At 41.7% G+C, this 20,490-nt stretch overlaps 1 protein-coding gene across 4 annotated transcripts in view; it reads left to right on the top strand.

Annotated features, from left to right (window-relative positions):
* ME2 (malic enzyme 2) overlaps positions 1–20,490 on the top strand; it is a 38,107-nt gene that overhangs the window by 12,194 nt on the left and 5,423 nt on the right. For 3 of the 4 annotated variants that reach the window (XM_062615384.1, XM_062615388.1, XM_062615386.1), the window contains 13 exons: positions 4,377–4,510; positions 5,847–5,996; positions 9,005–9,080; positions 9,805–9,966; positions 10,488–10,591; positions 10,936–11,045; positions 11,151–11,248; positions 12,289–12,402; positions 12,496–12,610; positions 13,790–13,932; positions 18,435–18,537; positions 19,190–19,260; positions 20,046–20,144. In XM_062615384.1, the coding sequence (XP_062471368.1) occupies positions 4,377–4,510; positions 5,847–5,996; positions 9,005–9,080; positions 9,805–9,966; positions 10,488–10,591; positions 10,936–11,045; positions 11,151–11,248; positions 12,289–12,402; positions 12,496–12,610; positions 13,790–13,932; positions 18,435–18,537; positions 19,190–19,260; positions 20,046–20,144 (1,479 nt within the window). The remainder of the gene's footprint in view (positions 1–4,376; positions 4,511–5,846; positions 5,997–9,004; positions 9,081–9,804; positions 9,967–10,487; positions 10,592–10,935; positions 11,046–11,150; positions 11,249–12,288; positions 12,403–12,495; positions 12,611–13,789; positions 13,933–18,434; positions 18,538–19,189; positions 19,261–20,045; positions 20,145–20,490) is intronic. The other variant, XM_062615385.1, reaches the window with a different exon arrangement.

Here is a 20,490-nt window from a genome sequence, read left to right as displayed (position 1 = left end):
TCAAAGACCACGATATACTGCTGAATATAACAATGATTAGAAGTTACATGAAAACCATTTGATTATATCTCCCCTGTGAAGTAGGCTAATTCATTTCCCAAACAGAGTGTTTGGATATATTCTGATTTACATTTTTATGAGGGGTTTGGAATGAGGTTTTTATTATAAACTGTACTGGTTTGCAAGATGCTTGGGGACATTTATGGTATCAGTTAAAAGTATCCCCTCCTTTATATATATATGTATGTGTGTGTGTATATACGGCTGCAAGACTTTGCAGGTGAGGAAAAAATTATCACCACTAGTACTTCCCTGCCTAGAAATCTCTCAGTATTACTTACTCAGTGGTGCTATAAAAATCATGCTTGCAGGATTCAGGTCTCCTGTTCACCTTCATGCAAAGCAACTAGGATTTTTATATGCTGGTATTTATAGCACCACTCACTTTGTGTAGTACAGCCCAGCTGTTATGGCCAAAGTAAGGTCCTACTGCCAGACACACAAAAATGGATTAAAAGCACAGTAGTGGTGATCCTGTGTGAGCTTGTCTTCACTAAATAACTGTCAACACTTCATTTTTTTTTTCCTCATGGCAGTACATCAGTTTTCTTGCAATTAATTTGTCCACGTGCATTAATTTATTCATTTGTGGTCTTTGAAGTGTGCTGGGTTTTCTCTGAGATGCGTTCCTTCCTTTGTCTGTCCTGCCTTAGAAAGGACACCTGATTTTTCTGAGCTATAAAGAGGATTAAGGGGCCTAATCAAAGTGAAAGTCAGTGCATAACGCTCAGAGAATGGACGCTGTGGGTCAAAGGAAACAAAAAAGTGATCCCTGTGACTTAAACCCACGTCATTACAGCATTTCAGCATTTAATCCCAGTGGAAACCAGCGAGGATTTGGCTCTTAAATAGGTGCTGGGATCCTTTGAGAACATCAGTCCCACTGCTGTGAATTGCTGAGTGCCTCCAGATTCACTGGGAACTGATTGCTGGTGCTGTCAAACTGTACTGACCTTCACAAAATGAAGAAATGTGTAATTCTGCAGCTCCTGGGCATGCTAGTTTAAGGAAGATCCTGCAAGGTGCTGTATAGGGAATAAACCACAATCCCAAATCCAAAACAAGAGGTGGCTGGTGTTTACAGATGAAGACAGTGAATGGGAATAGAGCAAGTGTTGGAAGGGCTGTGGGTTTTTATAGTGCTGCTCTGGACCAAACTTGCACTGTTTTATTTGGAAAGAAGATTAGATTTCTGTGTGGAGGCTGATGGCATTTAGATTCCTGAGTTAGGCCTGGGCAGAAATTACAAGCATCTTTTAATGTGGTACAATCTAATTGTCCTGTAAATAAAGCTGGAAATACTTAGTACCACTTAAAAATTCACTGTGTTTAATGTTATTTTAACGCCAGATACACTGATAATCCAGGTTGCCTGTAGGCTGGGAACAATGTGAATAAACCACATAAAGATGGGTTCTGCTTAGTGCTGACCTCAGGGCTCATTTGATATTAAGGACCTAGACAGTTTAAGGTCAGTGTGCAGGGAAATTAAGGAAAAGCCATATCCCAGAGTCATGCTAATAAGGGGAATTAGAAATTAGGTAGGCTTTATTTCTAAGGGACTTGAGAGTTGCTGATGGGGAGGACGTAGGTTTTGCTAGTGACATATTTCAGCTAGTTTAGAGTAAAATGTCAGTGTGGCCAGTACAGTAGCACTGAAGGGATTCTGGCCTTCGACATGCTAGTGCCATTAGTGGCTTTACTGGCCAGTGTTTATCTATTTTCTGAAAAGAGACTTAACTTGTTTTCTTTTTCCCCTTCTTAATATTGTAAGGCTTTTGGCATCGTTTTTGGTTTTGTAGTGGCTAAAGTAACAGTATTACAGATGTTTACCAGCTGTTCTCAGCTTTGTATTCTACATGACTTGCACTGCAAGTGCAAGTGTTCAGACGCTGTTTTTTTTGTCACCCTGAACTTCTCAAGGTGACAAATTAGGGGGTAGTTAAGGAAAAGGGGAGGATAGCTGGGACACTTTTGCATGGTTCGCTTCCATGCAACTGTGGAAGATGCATTTTTGTTCCCAGATAATGTTTCAGTATTTAATGTTTCCATATGCAGAAGAGAAACCAAGTAAATCCTTTGCAAAATAGGATATAAAATACAGCATTCAGTGTGCTCTTGTATTTTTTTTTCCTCATGCCAGTGCTGCTTGCATTGTTGTGTTCTCAGTGGAAATTATGGATTATTCGATTCAGTTTCCAGAAAAAGAGTATCAGGTGGCTAAAGTGACTGTTATACCCAGCAAAAGACCAGCAGCAAGGGTAAAAAGTTCAGGAGCAAGCTTCATCTGAAATTTATTTACAGACAATGCTGGAAGAATGCTTGAGAATAACAATTACATGAGGACAGAAACCAGTGGTTTGCAGATGACTTGCAGAGAGTAGAAAAAGGATAAACTGAGTCCAGTATATAATGTCAAATCTATTGTATGGAATAATTATTCAGTTGTGTATGTATATGTATTTTATATATACATTATATAAATTATTTTATCAGAAATACAAAGCATTGATCTACTTTAGGATTAAGTATTTTTTACTAAGAAAGTATTTGTGATTGTTTTTTTGCAAAACACTTTGTTCTATTTTTTTTTCTTGCTAACTCTTCAACTATTATATTACTTTTGAACATAGTATAGAATTAGTACAAGAAAGCAGGTGGAGTGCTTGAATCACTTAATTCACGCTTGAATCAAAAACAATGGATATTAAATGTTATTTAAATAAAGAGAAAAAAATATGTAAAACCATTAAATATTTAATAATGTTTTTTCCTAAGGAGTAGGTATATTGGCTGTAATCCATTCAAGTGTGCTGAATTACACCAAGTGTAGATGCTAATTTAGGGATTTTTTGTTAATGGGCACTTTCTACAAATACCTGTGAAAGTCTATTCAAATATAAACAGAGGTGCAAGTATATATATTTTCTAATCGGAATTTGTCTTTTATTCTAAAGTGAGAAAATACTGAATTCTTTATGTGATTTTTTTTTCTCCGATTTCAGGAAAAATTTGAGGTGTAATTGCAAGGCATAAAACAAACTTTAGAGAGCTTTTAGAAACCTTTCTTTTCAACTTGGCAGTGAGCATCTGCTTCCAATGTGGGGAAATGTGAGAGAATGTGCTGTTGGTTTTTAATCTGTCTGCTGTAGTAAACAAAGGAAGTGTGGTTTGGGAGCAGAACTGCTGTGTCTTGTTCCCATCTCTCTGAAAACAGTGCAGCTACCAGACTCCTCCCTTTCAGATTCTGCTTTTGCTCGCAGATGGGTGCACAGCCTTGGCGCAGCAAAAGGCTTTCGTGCTTTTTCAGCTCCCCACTTCGCAAATATTTATTTAGTCATTTGCTGCACTGACCCAGTTGGATGAACTGAAATGAGGAAAGTTTACAGTTTGGAAGTGGCAAATTTAGAGCAGGGTCAGTTGTTGTGCAAAACGGAGTCAGCATTTTGAGACAGGTTGGCTGTGAATCTGGACTGGGATTAGTTAACGCCTTCCAAAGTTACACCCAGGAGTTAACTGCCCGTGAAGTGCCTACCAGTCTCTACTGGCAGGTAGCTCACAGCATTCTATTTTGTGTACTGAGTGAAAAGCCAGTTTTATTGAATGTTATTGTTAAATCATTTTAATTAGTCTTTAAATAACAATAAATTAAAGTCTTCATCCACCTTGAAACAGTGAAGAATGGAAATGGTGTGTTATTTGAGCAGTTTAACTCTTCTGAAATTTAATCTGTTAACAGATGAGGCTTTTTGGTAGTAGAAAACTACATCTGGAAACCAATAAATTAGTTCTAGCCCTAAGTAAAGAAGTCAGGTTTAATTGTGATCTCAATAGAAGCATTGGGGCAATTCAGTAACTCTGGGGTCTGGCTGGATTACTGAAGCAAATGGAGCAATGCATTTGAACCTCTGTGGACTAAATGTCACTGTAGTTGCAGGGACCAGGCTGGGTCTGACACATATGTTCTTGATCAACCTTATGTTCCAATGAAAAGATTAAAGAAGCAGCTGTTATTTCATTTGTAAACCTTGGTCTGTCTGCAGTAGGATCTTTTAGTTGTTCTCCAGTTTCACAGAGGAAAATGAAGTCTGGCAAAGGGCATGAGGCCGCAGAGATGTGCAAAAGCTGTGGGCAGAAGGGATACACACATAGGATGAGGAGAACCCAAGCAAATACATCCAACCCATGCCTGCTGTGGCTCCTGCCATGACAAAAGAATGCAGTGGATAGTCAGAAGTGGCAGATTGTAAGTAGAAATGCTACTAGAAATGCTACTAGAAGAACCACTAATTACTTCTCACCTCTCTTGTTTTCAGGGTATGGCCTTCACATTACACGAACGACAAATGCTTGGGCTGCAAGGACTTCTACCTCCTAAAATAGAGACACAAGACATTCAAGCCTTACGCTTCCATAAGAATTTGGCAAAAATGACTGATCCCTTGGAAAAGTAAGCACTCTCTGGCCTTGTTTTGTCATGAAATTAATGGAAATTGCTGTAAAATATTGCATGGGGATAACTAAACAAGGTTTCAGTGCCTCTTCTGGGTCTTTCAGTTGGTGGGGGTTATTTTCACTTTTGCACAGAGAACTGCTTTCATTGATCATGCATTGATCATGTGGCTAAATGAGGTTGAGAACTTCTTTCTTGTATTCCATAGTCATAAAATAATGAAGAATAATGTGCACAAATTAGCCAGTAACAAAGCTGCAAACCTTGCTGTAATACGTACTGTGTTACTGTAACATGTAAGGTTTGGGTGCCAGGTTGTTAGAGCACAGAACTGTTGAGGGGGAGAGGAGGGCACAGCTAGCACATGCTAGAAAAATATGTGAGAAAGAAGGTAAACCAAGGGTTCGATAATTAGGAATGAAAACCAGTGTTTATCTAGTTACTGCTAGAAAAGAGTTACAGGGTCAGAATTTTGAAACTCAAAATGTATATTTTTTTTATATAATTTTTCTATTTAGCACACTAGTTTGGTGAAGAAATGTGGGTTGTTTTTTTTTTAGTAACACAGTTCTAGCATCCTGTTACTGTTTTTATATATGTTTGTGTATACCTGCATGTAAAAATAAGCAGTCTCCTAACAGTGTGAGGGGAACTGGCATGGTTCGAGGCTTACTGAACCACAACAAAACTCTTTGTTTCTCATGAAAACCAAAGATGATTTTCAAATACGTTCATGTTGCTTGCTGTTCTGAAACATATTATGTCATCTGTATTGGCAAAGTGGCTGTAGCCTAAGATGAATCACTAGTTCATTATCTTTATGTAGCTGGGTCAGCAAGACCAAATGTGAATCAGTATGTGGTAGGTGAATTTGCAAAAATGTAGTTTTAGTTGGCACACCTGGGTAAGTCCTTCAGAATGAACTTTTGTTAGGAGTTAATCTGTATTACAACTGTGTTAATATCAAGATTAACAAGACCTTACTGTCAGGACCTTACTTTTTTGGATGAAAAATTCTGTCACTGGTATTTTTTAACAGTTATGAGATTCCCAGCTGCATCCTGTAATGAATCCATGGGTTGTCTTTTATCACAGTGCATGTTTACATGTATGGTATGTCATATCCAGTGGTCTTATTTCAGCTTTTCAGTTCTGCTGCTCTCTCTTTTCTAGCTTGTGTTTAGTACTCAAAGTCTTGAGTGGAAGCAGTGATTTTATGCAGAAAGAATACAGAGCAAACCTGTTTTTTGCTTTGACATTTTTCACATTGTTTTAAATAAGCTTAAGTGTGAAACAATAAGTGACTTTTATTTTCCTCTTTGCTTAATTTCAGGTATATCTATATAATGGGAATCCAAGAGAGAAATGAAAAATTATTCTATAGGGTATTACAAGATGATATCGAGCGGTTAATGCCAATTGTATACACTCCAACAGTGGGCCTCGCCTGCTCTCAGTATGGCCACATCTTCAGGAGACCAAAGTAAGAACAACATATATGTACTGCTGCTACTTTTAATGCCAGTTTTTCTCAGTAGTTGCCTAAGGTGTGGAAATGTTTTATTTCATTTTCATTGGAATTCAGGTATGCAGGACTTGTGCCAATTCAGGCAGTAAATGTTTGCTAAATAGTGTCTCAAGACCTGGGTTATACCAGAAAAAGTACATTTGAAAATGGAAGTGGTAATGTGTCACATAAATATGACAACTGCAGGGCTTCAACTCCCTTCCAGCTTTTTCTAGATGCCTGCCGTGGATGCAGTCATGCACTTCACTCGTTAAGAGAGAAACAACAATATACTTTATTGATATGACAAAGTTCAATGATAAATGCAAACAGTGGTTTAACAAGATTCAATGCAGAAAAGATTATTTACTGTATAGAGGACATGGTCAGAGAGAACTGTCAGGGAGGTCCTTCTGTTGAGTCATAAGATTCAGAAAGGACCCCCTTACTTTCTAAACTCCTCAGAGAGGAGTCTAGGTACAGCTGGTCATCAGTTTATGTCCACAGGATTGTATGTGTGCAATCAATCCTTTATATCCCTTACTTAAGACTTCAAAGTTTAGCATGCTGTTAATCACTTACTGAGGATCTGTTGTGGTAAGGAATCTCTCAACCTCGGGGAGTAACATTGAGAGGTATTCCTGTTCAAGGGAAAATCCTGGAGTACAGCCTGCTGCTGTGCAGGAGAGCTCCACAGGCCCCGGGCTGCCCACTGCTTATAGAGTGAGATGACTGACTGGTAGTCATAGCTGTGTACCAGCAAGAGGTCTGGATCAGTGTTCCTGACAGTACTTGACCACCAGAGTAAGCTGGATGCCGCAGCCATCACAACTCCCACTGGTGGCTATGGTTTAAGCAGGAGGGAGCATGCTGCCACAGCGTGGGCTGTATTTGCTTGCCATGACTGTATGATGTGTATGCACTGGAGAAGGGTCGTTGCAACAGTTGGTGATATCTGGTGGCACTATTACAGAAGCAACTGTGACAATACCAAGCTTTTGGCATTTCAAAAATGGTAGCTTGCCAATTAATTGTATTAAATGGGGGAGCACGTGGCAATGCCATACAGCTCCTAAGTCCAAGGAAAGTGTTGTGGCTTTCTCCAGCTCTCAAAATCTCATCTGAGTCTGAGGAGCTGTACCAGAACAGAGCATTTGAAGGGAAATGCAGACTTAAAGGGATTTCTGGAGGTCATCCACTCTCACCCTCTGTTCAGAAAGGGTAACTTCAAGTAGATTAATTGGAGATATTCCCCTGTGCACCACTGCATGGGGGCAGAAATACAAGGGCACGCACACCCATACAGCAGTTTTGCTGGAGGAATCTCAGGCTAATTGCAGCTCAAAGCTGTCACTAAAATCTTCAGAGGGCTGGACAGGCCAAGGGGAATGGCTTTAACCTGCCCGAGGGGAGACTGAGATGAGCTCTGAGGCAGAAGCTCTTCCCTGTGAGGGTGCTGAGGCACTGGCACGGGGTGCCCAGAGAAGCTGTGGCTGCCCCATCCCTGGCAGTGTTCAAGGCCAGGTTGGACACAAGGGCTTGGAGCAAGCTGCTCTAGTGGAAGGTGTCCCTGCCTGTTGGGAGGGGCTGGAACTGGATGAGCTTTAAGCTCCCTTCCAACCCAAACCAGGCTGGAATTCTGTGTTTCTGCTGGTGGCAAAGTGTCTCAGTGCTGGAGACCTCTCATGATGTTCTTGCAGAGCAGCACAGATTTCTTGGGTGCAGGAGCAGAGGCCAGCAAGCAGTTGGAAGGATGCTGGCAAAGCAGAAAGTGAGAGACTTGGCTTGTGGTAGCTCAATAGGCTGTTGAATGCAGATAGTCCCCGTATTAAAGCTGTGCTGCTAGGAGTCAGCTTTCAGTTACTCTGGCACAGTACATACACTTGGCTGGCATCAGGTTGGGTTCAGCAGTGACTTCAAAACAACTATTCAGGCTATTCAGCTCTGTGTTAAGGCAGTCAGTTCAGACTGGAGTCGTATCAGCTCATTTCCATGGCACTCTCACTGCAATTCCAGGTATATTTCTGGAGTCCTCTAGAAAGCTTGCCGGCTTTAGTGCTGGATTTAGGGCTAATCCTTTACTGACATGAGGACTTGGCTATGTAGTGCAGCTGCTGTGGTAAAAACAGTAAGAAACTCATGGGTTTGCTCCTGATCTGGGGCAGGGGATATGAAAGATGCGCCTTTAGTTCTTACTTTCTTCCTTTCCTTTTCCACACCTCTCTGTGTATCATAAACCAGTTTAAAACTTGTGCCAATCAAGAAGTTGTCTGTATTAAGAAGGAGCAGCATGGTCTGGAATTCAGGATCTCCCCCCCTTCTTTCTGAGAACTAGCACTTTCCCAGTGTTGGTGATTTATCTTGTTGCCACCTCTGCTCAGCCTTTCATGCCCCTTTTCCTCCTAAAAACAGAGGGCTTGCTCGAGCAGAAGAAATACAGACAGTTCCCTTCACCTGTTCTCCTTTCTGCTGCTTTTTCTCGGCTCCCATGTTACCCCCGATGAAGAGTCAGCAGGGGGAAGCACTGTTCTTCTGGTCTTGCAGAAGACTATGCTCAGTCCCTGTCTTTGTTGTCCTTTTCTTTTCCCTCCCCTAACCTTTTGTAATATCATGGATGGAGATTCACTAAGGAAAAGCCAGGCTTAGGACCATGTTCCCTTCTCATATCCTTAGAGGGGAGTGTAGATTCTGTCCCGTCTGATGCTAACACCAGAGGTATTTTGCCCTCGAGGAGTATTAAAGGTGATTATCTGTAGTAGTGTAAAATCCAGGTAGCATCAGGAAAACTGTTTTCTCTGTGCTCTTATTTTAGAGTGTCAAAGTACAGACTTCCATGTTAGAAATTGTCCTTTGAGTGATATATGTCTGACTATGCTTTTGATTTTAAGCAATCTCTTCTGTTTGACATTGAGCTTTATAAAGCAAGGTGAAATTTCTAACTGTTACCGATAAATTATTTCTGGGTTTGTTTTTTTTTGTTTCAGAGGATTATTTATTTCTATCTCAGACAGAGGCCATATAAGGTCAATTGTGAACAACTGGCCAGAGAATGACGTTAAGGTACTGACACTGTTTAATATTTTTCCTGGGTTTTATTTAATCTTAGTTAAGTTTCTTAAGATTTGTCACCTTTTGATGGAATTGTAAACACTGAACAATACATCCTTGGCTGTTTGACAATGATGGCAAAATGCACCTAATGAAGATGAAGTGTACCTTGAAGAACAGTGTTTTATCCTAAATATGAGGTTTGTGGTTTGAGTAAATGGTGATGATGAGAACTAGACTTGCCAAATGTTTTATTTCACTTCTTTATTCCACCTTTTGGGGAGGGGTTGGGGAATGCACCTCTAGGTCTTTTTTACTGTGTTACGTAGCAGTAGAAGAAGTGCTGTTGTCCTCAGATTAGGACAGAGAAGTGGTAGTTTAGAGGCCCACATTTTGCCATTAAGTCCTCTATGGCCCAGTTGAGTCAAGAACCATGAGGAGATGAAGTGAACAATAGTTACAGAAATCTTGTGATGTCTGGATTATTTACAAATGGAAATAATAAAGCCAAGTTACAAGCTGCAGTTCCATACAGCAGCTTGGATTCTTCCCACTCAGTGGGTTTTGGCAAAGAAAAAGCATAGCAGATTCTAACATTAAGCTTTATTGCTTCAAGTAAAATATTCCTTGTAATCTATTTCTTGATTGTGCAAACATACGTGAATTTTTGCTGGTATTGCTCTAAACTTTATGAATTTCAGTGATCATATGTAATTTCACCTCCTTTTGTTTTCAGGCTGTTGTTGTAACTGACGGAGAAAGAATATTAGGTCTCGGAGATCTAGGTGTGTATGGGATGGGAATTCCAGTAGGAAAACTGTGTTTGTATACAGCATGTGCAGGAATACATCCAGATAAATGCTTGCCTGTGTGCATCGACGTTGGAACTGATAATACAGTGAGTTTCACTGCACTTTGCCTGCCCTAAGTTATCCCTATGAAAAGTATTCAAGAGTATTTAGTCCTGTAAGAGAAGATATTTATTTGAACACTTTTGTTAAAGATAAAACCAAATATTTTATGTAAGGATAAATGATTTGGAATTCATTATGCTGTAAATATAAGTGACTGAAAAATACCAGTTGATTTGTCAGTGAAATGTTGCATTTGGAAGTAATCTGAATGCTGCAACACTGTAAAACAGATGATCGGGTTGACCTGACTTTAAGAAGCTGGAAATGTGAATCAGATTTATTAAAGCAGTTTATTGTTCACAGTATTGATTTGTTCCATTTTAAAAGCAGCCATCACCAATCTCAAGTGCCAGCTGAAGTTACTGAGCATTGATATGGACTGGAGGCAGTTACAGTGGCTATATAAATGCAATATCTTTGGTGTGAAATGTGTTACTGTGAACTCTCATAAGTGGATATTGAGGAAGTGATTCATCCTGCTACTGTCTGATTTATTCTTTTTCAGACACTCTTAAAAGACCCATTTTATATGGGACTATACCAAAAAAGGGATCGCTCTCAGGTCTATGACGACCTAATTGATGAATTTATGGAAGCCATTACAGACAGGTATGACACTGAATATTCTTGCATGTAATATATCCAAAAGTGCTGGCAGAAGAAAACCCTAAGACGCAGTCCTTGAAACAGTCATTTAGGGAATAAGAATAGGACTAGAAGTCAAGAGGCATGGCTGTATGTCTGCCCCTGCAGTGATTTATCTGAGTGACCTGGAACATGTTGCTTGTAGTTATCTCTTAAGTACACATAGAACAGAGATGGAGCTGTTTCAAACAGTGAAAGGCCTGAGGACAATCTCTTTCCAAAGATAAAAGATTATGTGCAGGATTTGTTTTAAAAGGATTGTACTTCTTGATGTGTCTGGTGATAGGAATATTTGCTGCGTTCTGTAGGTATGGCCAGAACACACTTATCCAGTTTGAAGACTTTGGAAACCACAATGCTTTTCGTTTTTTAAGAAAGTACAGAGAGAAATATTGTACCTTCAATGACGATATTCAAGGTACACCCTTTATGTTCCTTAATGTATATGCGGAAATTTTGCCTAAAGCCATAATCTGCCACAGAAGTCTGTTCAGCTCACCTTAGATTTGTACTGCTTTCACAGGGACAGCTTCAGTGGCTTTGGCAGGACTGCTGGCAGCACAGAAAGCCATGGGTAAACCACTTGCAGAGCAGAAAGTGCTGTTCCTTGGAGCAGGAGAGGTGAGTTCTCTTAAGGGCTCTAGAGCAACAAGAGATTTAACTGTCTATTTTCTGGTTCTGTAGGACTCGTGGAGATTCACATTCTCGAATTCCGTTGCAGGACTTTTTATGTGAGGTCAGCTGAAATACGTTAACAGAAGGGACTGCCTGCTGAAAGTTGACTATTTGAAAGGTGTTTAACATTTACAAGACTCAAGTTTTTCACTTTCTTACATGGGCTTGAAAAAAGCATCAATGACTTGTGTGTAGTTGAAGGGGAAAGTACCATAAAATTATAGTTAGTAAGAGAGAGGGAAAGAGCATCTTGTTAATTTTTGTAGCATTGGAGAGATGTACATGGTGGTTTTCTTAGCAAGTTAAATCAGTAGTTGTTTGCAGCAAGTTTACTGGGGCAGCCATGTCAGGACCAGCACCATGCTTCTTGGTACATCAGTGAAATTGCTTCTATGGTGCTGGCAAAATAACTTAATTGGCTGAAAATTTCTCCAGCCAACCCAAGAAGGTCGTGATTGCAGTAACTGGCCAGTGTTGTGTTGTTGCCCTGCTCTGCACTTCCCTCTACCTTATTTCTCCTGCCAGACTTAGCAGCATGTGCAGTGAGCCAAGAGAAGGGATGCGGAGGGAAGCATTGCCAGCACCTACTTTGTGCCCTCTGTCAGCAAGGCCTTTATCACAGGCAGCAGGAGCAAAGATGGGATTGGAAAGCAGCTGGGCACAAAACACTGTGCTATGGTTTCTTGACAGGAGGGCTCGCAGCACTAAATTATTGTTACTGTCTGGTTGGGCTGCTTTAGTAGTGGCTGCTGAACTGGTACAGACATGGGGGCACAACACCCAGAAATGCGGCCTCTCTCCTGTGCTTGAAAACATGACACTGTTGATGCCAGTAGTCTGCCCCCATCTAGGGAAACATTACTTGTGTTTCAGAACTGGCTTATTAAATGAGTTTTGTGGAGATCTTGCACTGGGTGGTGGTTGTGATTTGTGATGAGAAACCTTTTTTGTGAATTGTTAAAAATCCAAGTCCTTTTATCCTTCAGGCTGCGCTGGGAATTGCAAACCTCATTGTTATGGCTATGATGGAAAGTGGTGTTTCTGCTGAGGAAGCCTATAGGAGAATATGGATGTTTGACAAATATGGTTTACTGGTTCAGGTAAGGGTGCACCATGCCTTGAAATACCACAGTACAGATGGCCAGGTGCTTTCTGTGTCTTCCTCACAAAAATAATCAACCTTTTATGTACAGGGCCGAGAACAAAAGGTTGATGCTAATCAAGAACCATTTACACATCAGGTTCCAGAGCAGATACCAAAGACATTTGTGGAGGCAGTGAATGTACTTCGGCCTTCAGCTATCATTGGTAAGTAAGGTTATTTTTGATCCTGTGTCTCCGTCATTCGGTTATTTGCTGCATTTGATTCACTGATGTGGCTCCAAGGAGGTTGGTGACAGTGATCTGCATTTCTGCTGGCGTAAGATGAAAATGTGAGGTCAGTTTTCCGCTTGAAAATACAATGAGCTGCAGGTTAGCTCGCAGTTAGTTCATAGCGTTCAGTGAGCTCACAGTGCATCCTTTATTCAGCTGTGGTGCTGCTTCTGCATCTTGTGTCCGTGTTAACTGCTTCTTCTCATCCTTGTCCAGCTCGTATTAGACTTCCTTAGAAGACTGAGCATGTTCTCAGGGACTGCATGGCCATAATGAACTGAAATTGCAATGAAAGGCACTAAGAGTCAGGAAAGCAAAAATACAACCTTTTGTTCCCCAGACACATCCCCTACATCAGCAATAAGGGGACAACAGTCACAAACACCACATTTTCTGCTTTGCAGGAGTTTCCTAACTTGAGTAATTATATTTTTCCTGACCTTCCCTCCCCCATTAGCTTCTCTGGCCAGAATCTGCCAGCAGCATGTCTTGAAGGAGCTTGTTTCATGCTGCAGGTCACCTATACCTGTTATATTACTGACACATGTAGGTATTGATTTATAACTGTGGCTGTCTGCAGAGGTCAGGTGGGATTACAGGTATTTCCTAATGCAACTCTGCAATTTCCTTTGCACGTGATTTATTTGGAAAATTGCAGTTCTTTAGCTGAGTAGCTTCCCTGAAGTCTATAGCCAGTGTACATGTACACTGTTTTTATGTGTTTGCACCTATGTGTTTGGGTGTGGTGAGAAATACCGGCATGAAGGGAATGTGCATTGCACAGTTAACACCCAGCTAGGATGAGTCATCTGTGAAGAATCTGCAGTTCCCACAGGGCAGAGATAAGTGTTCTTTGCACATATTAATACAAAAAAATTATGTAAAATAGGCTTTTGGAACACATTAATTAGATGTTCCTGTGAAAATGAGAATTTTAAGTAGCCAGAAACAGAGCAGTGCCTGGTTTCCTTCTCCTGCTGCTAGAAAAGCCTGTGATGCTTTGCTCTGAGTGGGAGACTTCAGGGTTGATAAGAACTTAATCTACAGTCACTGTCACCTGCCCTGAGGCAGACAAGTATTGATTCTATTTTTATGTGTTTCCATTTATTCCAGGAGTTGCAGGAGCTGGGCGGCTCTTCTCTCAGGATGTGATCAAAGCAATGGCCTCTATCAATGAGCGACCCATAATATTTGCACTAAGTAACCCCACAGTGAAATCTGAATGCACAGCAGAGGAAGCATATACGTTAACAGAGGTATGTGACGTTCAGAAATGTTGACCTATTGGCAACATTAGTGATGAAACTGTTTACTGACTCTGAGAATACGAGAACTCAATTTATTTTTTTATTATTTGGAGTTACTGACATAGTAATTCAGATCTTTCCTGTCTTCTGGCAAAAAGTAAATGGAAGTGATGTGAAAAAAAGTCTTGATTTTTAAATAATGAAATTTTGCTTAAAAGCTCAAAATAGCCCAAATCTTTGTTATTACTTTTTAAAAGAATGACCAGTAGGTGCTGTTTCATAGCTTTACTCAATTAACTGTTTCCCACCATGCTTTTTAATTATTTTGGCTTTTAAAGGTGAGGCTTGGAGCAACCTGGTCTAGTGGAGGGCATCCCTACCTATGGCATGGGGATGGGACTGGATGAGTTTTAGGGTTCCTTGCAACCCACACCAGTCTGTGATTGTATGATCTTAATACCGTAATAGAGACTAGGGAAGACCTGTAAAATGTGATGGCTGAATAAAATCCTTAAAGCAGGTAATGTCCTTGCATCAGTTCAGCAATTCTGCTTTGTACTTGGTCATTACCTAGTATTTGCAAGTCAGAACTTGTATCATTACCACTATGACCCATGAAGACTGCTTCCTGTGCAGGAGTCAGTGGTAGCCCTATGTCCTTGTGAACCCCTCTCACAAAGTCTTTGTCTCATACAGTGGCACTACCAAACACTGAAATGCGTGAACCAAGAACAGATACATCTCATTCCACATCATTACCTCCAAGCCATAACGCTCCAGGGTGTTTGTGGGGGTTGGAGGTTAGGGGTTTTGGGTGTTTTTCAGTAACACTGTCACCAGCACCTCCAGATCTCTGCCTTTTATCCTTCCGCACTACCTTTTATATGAAACAGATTGTCTCTGAAGAGTGTTTGAGGGCAGAGGTGGGGGCAAGGGAGCATCAGGCAGATAGAGCACTTTCTCTGACACTGTGAACTGGGTGGTAATGCCTTTCCCCTGCATGGTAGCTCCAGCTCACTGTGATCTCTCCTTGTCCACAGGGCCTGCCTGCAGGCTTCAGGGGTGGGACTCATGAAAAGACTGCTTTTTTAACTTTTTTTTTTTTCTTAATACAGTCCCAAACCAAGTGACTCATACATGAAAATGGATGGGTGGAGATCTTTCCTTGTTTCTTGATGCAGAACTATGAACTCCTTTCTTCCACTTTTAGTGTGGTTCATTTTACAGCATTACAACCTCGGGGATGTTAGCTTAACTCTGGGAAGGGTATAATTCCATTATGTCCAGTTGGCACCCAGGTTTTCTTTATTACTGGGCCTGTCATCTTGGAGGGAGCTCTTATTAACAGAGATTTGCAGGTCCAGAGTGAGTCCTTGCCAGGAATAACAGCCTCTGGGCAAAAGCTTTTAATAATAAATGAAAATGGTTTTAAATGAAGATGGTTTAATATGTTTCAGATACTTTGCGTTAGTCAGAATAGTGACTTGGGCAGTATTTCAGTATGCAAAATTAAATTCCAGTATCTTGGATAAAAAGTAAACAAGTGTTCCTTACACAGCAAAGCCTTTAGTTGTCATAAATAAATGTGAAACCCACTGGCATCTCCGATGGCTGAAGGAGGCCAGCAGCACTATAGAACCATAGAATCATAGAATAGTTAGGGTTGGAAAGGACCTTAAGATCATCTAGTTCCAGCCCCCCTGCCGTGGGCAGGGACACCTTACGCTAAATCGTATCACCCAAGGCCTCGTCCAGCCTGGTCTCGAACACTGCCAGGGATGGAGCATTCACAACCTCCCTGGGCAACCCATTCCAGTGCCTCACCACCCTAACAGGAAAGAACTTCCTCCTTAGATCCAATCTAAACTTCCCCTGTTTCAGTTTTAACCCGTTACCCCTTGTCCTATCACTACAGTCTCTAATGAAGAGTCCATCCCCAGCATCCCTATAGCCCCCCTTCAGATACTGGAAGGCTGCTATGAGGTCTCCACGCAGCTTCTCTTCTCCAGGCTGAACAGCCCCAACTTTCTCAGCCTGTCTTCATACAGGAGGTGCTCCAGTCCCTGATCATCCTCGTGGCCTCCTCTGGACTTGTTCCAACAGTTCCATATCCTTTTAATGTTGAGGACACCAGAACTGCACACAATGCTCCAGGTGAGGTCTCACAAGAGCAGAGCAGAGGGGCAGGATCACCTCCTTCGACCTGCTGGTCACGCTCCTTCTGATGCAGCCCAGGATACGGTTGCTTTCTGGGCTGCGAGCGCACACTGAAGCCAGCTCATGTTCATTTTCTCATTGACCAACACCCCCAAGTCCTTCTCCTTGGGCTGCTCTGAATCTCTTCTCTGCCCAACCTGTAGCTGTGCCTGGGATTGCTCCGACCCAGGTGTAGGACCTTGCACTTGGCATGGTTAAACTCCATAAGGTTGGCATCAGCCCACCTCACAAGCGTGTCAAGGTCCCTCTGGAAGTCATTCCTTCCCTCCAGCGTATCAACCGAACCACAGAGCTTGGTGTCATGGGCAAACTTGCTGAGGGCGCACTCAATCCCACTGTCCATGTCAGTGACAAAGATGCTGAACAAGACCGGTCCCAACACCGATCCCTGAGGGACACCACTCGTTACTGGTCTCCAGCTGGACATGGAGCCATTGACCACAACTCCTTGTGTGTGGCCATCCAGCCAGTTCTTTATGCACCCACTGGTCCATCCATCAAATTGATGTCTCTCCAATTTAGAGACGAGGACGTCGTGTGGGACAGTGTCGAATGCTATAAGAGGGAGAATCAGCCTAAGTTTTACTTGCATTTTTTATGGAGTATCAACAGAGCAATAGGTGTTTTAAGGGAAGAGGCTCACTTGTTCCCCATGGCTGTGTGTCGAGTCCCAGAAGTCAGACTTCGGGGCAGTTGTTATAAGATGCAGAAGTAAGGTTAGACTGTGCTGGTAGGATGCAGGTGTGGTAACTTCGCTGAAGTAGCTGTGTGAGCATAGTGCTATTTGAAGAGTTTGTGCCAAATGGTGGGATGAAGTTTGGTTTTATCTTGTATTGAATCTGTATGTCCTTTTATTCATTATTTTCCATAAGTTATTGTTCATAGACATAGGTTATTTGGATGATTAAATAGTCCTGGTCAGTAAATGAATGAGTCTAATTTTGTTCCATAAATTTTGTAATGTTTCTGGCTCTTTCTCCACATCTAATGTTTATTTTCATAATGCTTTTTAGTTCTCTGAAATGTACTCAGTTTACCCCTCGTTTGCCCTTAGAGTGTAATGTTTTAACTAACAAAGGTTGTCAAGCAGTTAGGAATCAGAGCTGTCAGCCCCGTGTGTCTTCTGGCCTCTGGAATAGCCTAATCCTGGTGTGAAATCTTAGGTAGGAGCTCAGTAAGGAAGGTATCATCACTATTCCTTATTCTTTTTCCACTAGGTGGCACCTGTAACAGACCGACAATGCTTTAGCGCCCTTTGCTAATGTGTATTGTGTGGGCTTTTGTTGTGTTTTAATATTCATTGTCCTTTGGTCCTGTCTCAAATGCATCCATACGTTTTGCTCCCTACACAAAAAGGCTATTGTCATGGGTATGCCCTGACATTCAAATGTAGCTCCTGAGACTTTAGCCTCTTTGGTGGTTTGTTTTCAAATGTAGTGGTCCTGGGGAGCCTTAAGCATTTTAAAGTAATGCTATTAAATCTGTTGCTCAAAAGAAAGTAGATATTTTTTGCTTACAGGGAGTTATTGCCTGAGGAAAGGGTCATTTATCTGGAGGGTGTATTTCACACTCCAAGCTCTGGATTTGCTTTAATGTTTCATGCTGATTAAAATCCTTTTCAAAGGAAGGGTAAGCAAACTGCATTATTCACCCCTCTCAGAGCTCTCAGCAAGTATGATACAGCACTCCCCCTTTCACCCTCCCACCCATCACTAAACAAGTGCCCTTTTGTTACTGTACTTTTAGTCAATCTCCTTTTGGAAGTGGCCATTTTCAGCTGTCTTTATGCAGTCCCTGTGTTGTCGGGTCCGATCTTCGTTATGGTTATAACAATGATTAACACACAAATACTTTATTTTGTCTGTGAGCAGTTCCTCTAAACATTGCTGTCTTAAAGAACTATGAATGATAAAACAAATAGATTGCTCCAACTCCTTAGAAAGGAGCACAATTCAATGTGTGTGCTTGCCTCTCACTTTCCAGATGTTTGCTGCAATGTTTCTGCAGAACCATGCAGATGCTTAATGATTCTTGTATCTCTTCCAGGCCCTACGGGAAAGAGTGGATTAGGTGATTGTCATCTAGACACAGAGTCAGCAAGGGATTTAAGTGTGTCCTTGAATCCAGTTGCATTCAGAAGGGCCATTTGCCATTTTGCTGCATGGTCAAATACCTTCTTGTCTCAGACCTAAATCTGGGAGCTGCAGGACTCTGGTGTCCCTGCATTTCTTAAAGACTCCATACTTCTGGTTCTTTAAAAGTTGCCTGAATGTGATCATACCTCTGTTTAACAGGGCCGTTGCTTGTTTGCCAGTGGCAGTCCCTTCGAGCTGGTGACTCTGAAAGATGGAAGAAGCTTCAAACCAGGCCAAGGAAACAATGCTTATATTTTTCCAGGTAATAAATAAAATTGTTAAAAATCTACTTTAAAATTGTTTAATCTTTAACTCTAGGTTATTAGCACCTCTTCCTGGGTTCCCTTGATACACTAGACACATTTAGTGAAGCAGCATGAGGCATTACCAGCATTTAAATGCTTTAATTGCTTTAAAGCTGAGAATTTAATCAGCAGAATCAATGAAAGAAAATCAGTTAAGGACGGATGTTAGGCATGTTTAGCTACACATGCAAACATGCACACAGTGAGCTCACCCAACTGATTGTTTCTAAGAAAACAGAAGGATGTTATTAAAGGCTTTGAAAGCTCCTGCATTATGGGTTCTTCTGCTTATTTGTGGGGGAGGCGGGGGAGGACAAAATAGGTGTTAATATGCTCCCCTTGAAGTTAACCTCTGCACAAGTGAGAGTACAAAAGAAGCACTGGGGATATTTCTCTCCCTATCCTTCCTGAGCTGCTAATCTGTAGCTCTTTGCTAAAAGCCACCTATTAGGGTAAATGACTAGCATGCATGCTGAGAGTTTTGTCAATGTGTGTAGAAAGCTATGGGAAGATTAGTAAACCCCCCAACATTCTAGATGACTGTCAGCTCTCAGCAGCAGGCTGCTGTTTTAAAGTGATGTGTCCTAATTGGCAGTAATTTCATTGTAGGTGTGGCTCTTGCTGTGATCCTCAGCAGCGTTCGACATATTAGCGATAAGGTTTTCCTAGAAGCTGCTAAGGTAAGTGTGGGAACAGAGTAGGCTGGGGCTTCTGACGTGATGGTAGATGGCAAGATGGGCAATTTCTTCAGTCTTGCTGAAACTCTCAGGTTTCCTGTTTGGTTTCTGTTTGGTTTATCCCTCCCCAGTGGGAAGAAACGGATTTTGATCAGACAAAATTGTGAAAAGTGTCAGCTTCCACTGCAATTTTGATTTTTTTTTTTTTTTTCATCCAGAAACTAAACACTCAAATAGGAAATCTGTCCATGTGTATGTTGCCTCCCCACCTTGTATGTCTGGCAGCAGGCCTGAGTTGATCTTTGAGAATTTTTGAGATTTTTGACTGTGTTTTTCTAGTGCTTTGGGAGCACTTTAGTACTAAGAACACTGGAACTTGTTCTCTCAGGTGTTTTAGCGTGTCATTGATCCCATTTGGGAAGCAGTAGATAGAATCCCAGGCTGGTTTGTGTTGGAAGGGACCTTAAAGCTTGTCCAGCTCCAACCCTTCCCACAGGCAGGGACACCTTCCACTAGAGCAGCTTGCTCCAAGCCCCTGTGTCCAACCTGGCCTTGAACACTGCCAGGGATGGGGCAGCCACAGCTTCTCTGGGCACCCTGTGCCAGCGCCTCAGCACCCTCACAGGGAAGAGCTTCTGCCTAAGAGCTCATCTCAGTCTCCCCTCTGGCAGATTAAAGCCATTCCCCTTGGCCTGTCCCTACAGGCCCTTGTCCAAAGCCCCTCTCCAGGTGTCCTGTAGCCCCTTTAGGCGCTGGAGCTGCTCTAAGGACTTGTTTTTCTAACCCAGGCATTGTCGGAACAGCTGACTGATGAAGAACTTGCACAGGGAAGACTCTATCCTCCACTGTCTAATATCAGGGAAGTTTCTATTTATATTGCTGTCAAGGTGAGTATGAAGCATAAAAGTGGACGGTACTAAAAGTGTTTTATGTGTCCATTAAGCTGCTGAATTGCACACTATGACCCTCGAACACTAGGTGCTGGGGTGCAAAATACCCAGTTCTTTATGCCTTTAATAAGAGATGCTTTAAAATGTCTAAATTTGTTGGATGCTTCAGTATGGCAGTGATGGTGAGCCAAAGTTATGCTCCTTTGATTTCTGAAATTAAGTTTTCAGATCCCTTTGGTGTTTGTCTTTATTCAGTTTGTGAGTTCTAAGCATATTGCAGTGGAAGCGCTGGATGCTATGCGAATGTAATAAAAGGCACAAACCACATGGTGATTTAACTTTC

Source organism: Pezoporus occidentalis, unplaced genomic scaffold, assembly GCF_034315485.1.
Source record: "Pezoporus occidentalis ecotype Australia unplaced genomic scaffold, CSIRO_AGI_Poc_V1 ctg180, whole genome shotgun sequence".
Taxonomy (NCBI): domain Eukaryota; kingdom Metazoa; phylum Chordata; class Aves; order Psittaciformes; family Psittacidae; genus Pezoporus; species Pezoporus occidentalis.
The sequence above is the reverse complement of the archived record's forward strand: the minus strand, read 5'-3'. Positions and strand labels throughout refer to the sequence as shown.